This window comes from Acyrthosiphon pisum, chromosome X, assembly GCF_005508785.2.
Source record: "Acyrthosiphon pisum isolate AL4f chromosome X, pea_aphid_22Mar2018_4r6ur, whole genome shotgun sequence".
NCBI lineage: Eukaryota > Metazoa > Arthropoda > Insecta > Hemiptera > Aphididae > Acyrthosiphon > Acyrthosiphon pisum.
The window spans coordinates 33,891,157-33,898,485 of NC_042493.1; the positions used below are offsets into that span (position 1 = coordinate 33,891,157).

The window sequence follows — 7,329 nt, forward strand, 5'->3', positions numbered from 1 at the left end:
TAGCTTTAGTCGACAATATTTTCTAAATTCTGTGTAGCTTGGTATACCATGATCGCGGGTTCGTTGTATATCCAAGCTGACAATGTCCATTCCAAACACGTGGTTTGGATGAACACTGTATAAGTAATTTGTAAGCTGAAAAAAATTCGAATCACTTATGTTAAAATATGTAAACGTATTTATAAATATAGTCTGTTAAATGGATAATGTCATCATCATCTATGAGTTTTTGTCATCGTGTTATATTGATTGTATTTCAAAAACCTACCGTTTGAGTAAATAGCATATCGATTTTTTGTGTATTCTGCGTAGATAGCCCTCTGACAAGCTGATCCATGTAATTTAATAGTACACCAGTTGGTCGGTTGTAATGTTCCTTTAGTGAAAGGTTTGCGTTGATCACTCGGTCTTCCGTATATAAACTAAACAAAAATGAAGGTTCATACAAATTAATAATTATAAGTAGGCTAAATGTGATGATTCTCTTTAGAAACAAATGCACAGCAATCGACATCTTAATATATATTGTTTTGTACATTATCAATTTTGAGGTCTTCACATATATTGTTGTCGTAGGTATATTGTTAAGTCTTAAAGTCTACAATGTAGACACTAGACAGTCGTCAATTTAATTTTATTTAATACATATTATATATGGAGTATAAGTATATTGTGCAAATATATTTTAGCAACTTTTAAATTTAGATAGATCAGAAGCAATCTGAAGTGACAGTAGAATTTTTCTACTTTTTTTGTTTAAACCAAGGAGGCTTCACCCCCCCCCCACCCATCACCAAATTGGTCGTGTTATTGTATAAATCTTAAATAATAAAAGGCAAATTAAAAACCATGACATTTCAGGAAACATTATATTATAACATATTTAAAATATATATTATTTTTTTTTTTTTTATTGAACTTAATTCCGGCGACTAAGGCTATTAGCTGTTGTAGTGGTTATGAACTATGGTAGGGGTAAGGTTAAGTATTATTATATTGTATAATATACACAATAAAAATAACTTAGTTGAAATTATTTCAAATGCAATTTTTTTGGTACATATTATTTTATGTAGAATTACTAATATAATAATATCATAAAAATATAAAATATACTAATTAATATTTAGGCTGACAGACTGTCATTGCTCAGAATCAATTTTCGTATACGATTCGAAACGAAATTTAACAAATAAATTATATTAGTGACCCCTTGTGACAAACGGAAAATTAGTACGGTCTATTGTGTTTTGAATAAAAGAAATAAAATAGTCGGAATATTGGTACTACAAAATTTTTTATTTTCAGCGATTCAAAAAATTTTTCCAAAATTAAATTAAGTATATTATGTTCACAATAGTAATATCTAATAGTAAAAAAAGGTTTGTAAGTGAGTCACTGTAATAGATGGCGTTAAATTTTAATTCAATGATAAAGTATCATCGTATAAGAAAACCGATTCTGAGGGGAGAAAGTCTGTCAGCCACTATTTTACTAAGTATATTTGATGATATTATTGTGAATAAAAGAATTTATATATAATCTATTTACTTGGAACCTTGTTTTAAATTTTCAATCCTTATTAGCTATAAGAATTGAACATTTTATAAATTTTTAACTACAAAATAATTACTATCTTTTCTTATAGGAAAGTGAATCTATAGTTGGTACTTTGGGAGGTCAAAAGTAAAAAATTCTCAATAGTTTTCAAAATTGATATTGGTGTTTGGTCCAACTTTAAAACAAATGAACGTATATACATGACATTTTCACTGGTTGTTTATATTTGGATTATCTATATACGATAAAATGCTCAAAATATTTTGTTTGAGGACATATCATTTTCCTTTTTTTATTAGTTTTATTACTATGAATGTCAATAAAACTTTATTTGTTGAGTAAAAATACTTGAAAATTTAATACAACGCTCCTACTAAATTTTTACAATGATATTTGATAAACATTAAAAATCCTTAGTCACATTTTTTTTTATAAGCATTGAAAATTTAAATTTTGTCAATGTTTCCAATTTAAATTTGAATAATAATTTTGTAGTTAAAAATGTATAAAATGTTCAACTTTTATATTTAAGGAATTAAAATTTAAAACAAGATTTCACGTAAGTAGTTAATTCTGTTACCAAAAAATCTAAAAAATACATAAATACAGTTTATTGTTATAGTCAATTTAAGTTCAAATTTGGACGAAATTACATATTAAAAAACCCTAAAATAACTATTTTAGTTATTTTGTTGTGATTGTATAATATTATTCGTGGGTAATTGAAACTTCTAATGTATACTATTATATTATATCTATGATAGTATTACAGTTTGTTGTTGATGGATAACGTGTTATAAGTACCTAATGCATATTTAGATATGATAAATTTGGAATTTATTATAGATATATATTTTTTTTAATACCATAGATAAGTATATAATGTCTTATTCGTAGACTGACATACCCCCTCACCTCACCTCAGTCGATTTTCTGATACAATGATATTATATCATTGAATTCAATTTAATACCATCCATTATACCGTGACACCCTTGTCGACATCCCTTTGCCCACCATTTTAATTTTAACATTTATCTGATTTATATGATTATAGGTGTTAAAAATAGGCGTAGCGAAACAGTTTTTCAGGGTAAGAAAGAAGTTTGTGTAATACATTAAGCAGTGGGGGGCTTTACCCAATATACAATAATATTCACTAGACCTATACCCAGTCCTTATAATCAATTTTTTAATACAATCATACAAGTAAAATGATTAAAATGAACATAAATGTTGAGATTCACAACCATAAAGAAACACTATAATTAAATACAAATAATTATTTATAAAAAAAACAAGTTACTACATATTATTATTATGTACAATATATTTTAGATTCTGAGAGGAATGTATTGATTTTACAATGATGTGCTTTTTTTTAAATATCCTATGTATATTGTTTGAAGGGAAAGTGAATCTAGCTGGTGCATTCCTAAGGTCAAAATTTAAAAATCTCAATAGTTTTCAAAATCTCAGGGAAAAACAAAACAAAAATTTTAGCATTTTCTAGACACTATAAAATTTGCAAAATATTTTTATGTGTTTTGAACGCATCGTATACGGACGTTTACAGTTTCTAATTTTATTAGTTTTTAATTTCTATGAATGTCAATAAAATTTTAACCGTTTGGTCAAAATGCTTGAAAATTTAATACAATGCTCTTAATATATACATGACAGTTGAAAAGTATTGAAAAGATAGTCACCATTTTTTTTACAATTATTTAAATTTCAAATTTTGACAAAATAGAGAAATGTGCAGTTTATTTTATGTAAGAAATACGTTTTTCTCTTTAAATTTAAGATTTGAAAATTTTATTCAAGATTCTTCATAAGTTTTTCTACCTTTATCAAAAAAACCTACCTGAAAGTCAAATTAAATTTGTATTAACGTTTGAAGTTCAAATTTTTAGAAGATTGGATATTCATTTGAGCTCTCATGTAGTGATTTTCTTATTTTGGTGTAAGTAATTAAAAAATGAATAACTGTAGATATATGAAATTTTCACAATATGTTGAGTTTAATAATATTTTGACACATTTTGAGTTGTTTACAGACATTTTAAATTTTTTTAGTTTTTTTTTCTGGTGTATTTAATCTATGGTTTCAGGAGATTTTCAGTGGCATACCCTCCAACCACTTTTCTTGCACTTACACACTGATCTTAAATATTCCAAAGAAACATTCTCAAATTACTAGAAATGTTCATAATTTTTTATCAAAACATCAACCCGAAATAACCTACATATGCACGATAATAATAATAATAATAATAATAATAATAATATAATTATACCAGGTATGCACGAACCTTATGGTATCACTAACCATGGAATTAGCGAACGGTAATACTGCGGTCGCAAAGCTGTTGCTGACGCTTGGGTCGGTGGTCTCGTTGTACGCGTTACTATAGCCTTTTGTCGGCAGTTCAAGCCGGTCCCGCCTGATGTAGTTTTCCCCGAGCAGCGCTGGCAGCCACTCAGCGTAAGTGATGTGCTGAATAGATGCCGAAACGATTTTCCTGGCCTCCTGAAAGATACGTTCGTCGTCCCAGTGAGGGTTGACGTGGGACAGTAGTTTGGCCAACCGGTTGTGTTCCCTCATCCACAATGTGTGCATCACCGTCAGTTGGGGAAGAGCATTTGCCCGGATGTCACCAGCTCTATAACATGTGCCCCTACCATACTGACAGGCGTTTGATACAGTTTCTTCCACCGGCATATACTGCGGCTGTAACGAGTCACCATTGCTCTTGTTATCGCAGCCCATGCTTGTCAATAGTTGGCCCTCCAAGTTGGTCCTCAACGCCCACGTCCGTTTCGCCGACGAACCGTATATCATCGACCCATCTAAATAATGAGTAGCTTGGTTCATCTGCGAAAATTAACCATGTTAAGAAGTTCAATTTGTAATTATCTAAGATTTTAGGAGAATTCGAAAAGTTAGTTCTCAACACTAAATTGGGGTATCAAAAATGTTCACCACTCTAAACAGACACTATTATTTTTTTTTGTTAGATAGTTTCCGTTTTAATATTTTTCAATGATATTATATAAATTTACCAAACTTGAAATTATTTACGTAATTTTAAGTATTATAACTAACATAAATATACGTTTATTGTTATGGAATTATCTTATATAACTCTTATACTTGTTCCTTGGGTCCAAAAGTACAATCGGAACGCATAGCTGGCACCGAACGCGCGTAGTTCATACAACGAATATTGTTTCTGAAGAATGGATCTTCATCCGGTATCACAACTTGCAAGCACAACTCGTGGTATATGTTTCCAGGACTGAGCTCCTTTCGGTTTTCATTACAACAGCTCACAGAATTATAACTATTCACTAAGGATTTATTATTAATTTGCATGCATTAATTATGATAAATCAATATAATATAGGGTTATGGTTAATCCTACTCATTCTAGAAATTGCTGTGTGAGATAGATCATGGCCTACAAAAATCGTCCAGTACGCCATTGCCATCGTTTTGAAGTCATCTGATGAGTGCTCGTCTTTGACAAATTCAACGCTCAGCCTTCTAGGACTGGGTCTGTAAGACGAAAAAGAATCTTCGGAAACTTCTGTATGGACAGTAAATAAAATCCCATCATAAGATACGCACAAAGGTAAATTATAATTTTTTCAAATTTACCAATAAAACTATCCCTATAGTTATTAAACAGCAAGCGTTTATAGGCAGTGGATGCTTTTCCCGAGTAGGAACGTTTCAAGTTGTTACAAGAACCATCAGGACTACGATACTTTAAGTTCATCCCGACGCATGCTGTCTTGTTGTAATACATGGACAAACAAATCTTACCCAAAGATGTCTTGTCTAGTTTCACTTTCGATAAGTCTATGGCACATTGTCCTCCACCACTATCAAGATAATTTAAATTGTCTTTAAATTTATGCATATAAAGAATATACTTTTTTTATGATACTTATATTATATATACATACGTGTTACGTTCTCTGTGGCGTATTTTGGAGGAAGTTTCAGAAAAAATTTCAGCATGCCAATATACTGAATACAGTTCTTCGGAAAGCTGAGAATCGATCAATAGTCCATGCTCAGGGGTTCCAATATCCATATTTAAATTATTTCGAAGATACGTAACCCAATATTCACGTTCTTTAGAACGGTTGACAACTGTTTGAATATAATCATCTAAGTCTTTGGTTTTTAGATGAAGGTACCAGTCAGTTTTGTTTATCATCAAACCATCTAAACATACCATTTAATCATGGTTACCATTTTATATGAAAAATAATCAAAACTTAAGGTAAGTTATGATTTATACCTTTAAAATAGAAATCAGTTTGACCTCTGTAACATGATGATAAGAATACCAACATACAAATCCACAAACGTATAGATACCGAGGTATTCATTCTGCTCATTATATAAACTGTAATAATTTTTAAAAAATGTTTAATTATTAACTATAACTTTTTTTTTATATATTTAACTATTTTAAGAGTTGTTATTAATTAAAACCCTACCTATTTCTTGGAAGCCAATAGGACAAACATAATTATGTAGTGAAGCAGACCGTTTAATTAACACACTAATAGAAAGACCACATACAATATTTTACACATTATAAAATTAACTGTTTGGTAATTAATTTTGTAATAACTGCGTTTATCAAGAAGTGATCTTAATACAAGAGGATATCATTATAATTTTGAAATAAACAAGTTAAAGGTAAATAATAATAAAATAGGATATATCTAACTATATAAATGTGAAATGAAAATCTTTATTTAATTTTTCAATGATCGTACTAATATTGTAACTAAATAATATTTATAATATTTATTACGTTGTCAAACTTTATTATCGTAATCCTTATCTAAACGTTATAACTTAGGTATGAGTTTATAACGACAAAAATAAACACGGTATGTTCATAATATTATTACGGTAAATAGTTCAATAGTGTATTGTGTTTATGTATATTAGTTTAATATTTACTGGTTTATACATTTATTGTAAATCGTAATATCAACTAACACTAGTGTACCAACGTTTATCGAGTACATAGAAGTGCATGTGCTCATTGTCAACATGGAAAACAATTGTGCAAAAGTCCATAAAGTGTTTAGCGAATTGAGTGAAAAAAAAACATAATTAAATTATCATTAATAAATCTTGTAATTATTGCAACTGGACAACCGTAAAAAATGCAACTCGTCAACTTAATCCAATTTTGGATTGAAATAAATTCCCAAAAACCATTAAAGACGCATCTCAAAGTGATTCAAGTATGTTTATTTGCATAAACATAGTTATTTTTTATCTATCAGTTACTACATTTACATGGTGATGTTAAATGATTTTAAATCCGTTGATACTCATTTTGTTACTGCAAGTTTCAGTTATTTACTGGTTAAATACACAATGTTTTAATCTTACTAGGGAGGTAGGTACACTAAAGTAGTAACTACACTACACTGTCGTCATGCATGTGAATTTCATGACTTCAAACATAACTTGACAAATATTAAATTAATAAATATTTAATCAACTAACAATCAACACGTTTAGATGTTAGATTGTACCTATTTACATTTATATAATTATATTAGTAAACCACTGATTGCTTAAATAATCAATACAACTATTGTAAAACTATATATATATATAATATATATGAATGTTTGTGTGCAGATTAGACCTCTGGAAGGAGATAGGCTAATTTAAAAAGAGGTTAAATTTGGTTTCTTTTTATTCATAGGATTTTAGTACCT

General features: G+C 29.0%; 1 protein-coding gene across 1 annotated transcript in view; it reads right to left on the reverse strand.

Annotated features, from left to right (window-relative positions):
• LOC103308264 (peroxidase-like) overlaps positions 1–5,967 on the reverse strand; it is a 7,729-nt gene extending 1,762 nt beyond the window's left edge. Inside the window, exons 1-8 of the mRNA XM_029485088.1 lie at positions 5,877–5,967; positions 5,536–5,800; positions 5,225–5,451; positions 4,989–5,153; positions 4,718–4,914; positions 3,876–4,438; positions 269–422; positions 5–135 (exon numbers count right to left, since the gene is read on the reverse strand). Coding sequence (XP_029340948.1) covers positions 5–135; positions 269–422; positions 3,876–4,438; positions 4,718–4,914; positions 4,989–5,153; positions 5,225–5,451; positions 5,536–5,800; positions 5,877–5,967 — 1,793 coding nt within the window. The remainder of the gene's footprint in view (positions 1–4; positions 136–268; positions 423–3,875; positions 4,439–4,717; positions 4,915–4,988; positions 5,154–5,224; positions 5,452–5,535; positions 5,801–5,876) is intronic.
• Between the last annotated feature and the right edge of the window lie 1,362 nt (positions 5,968–7,329).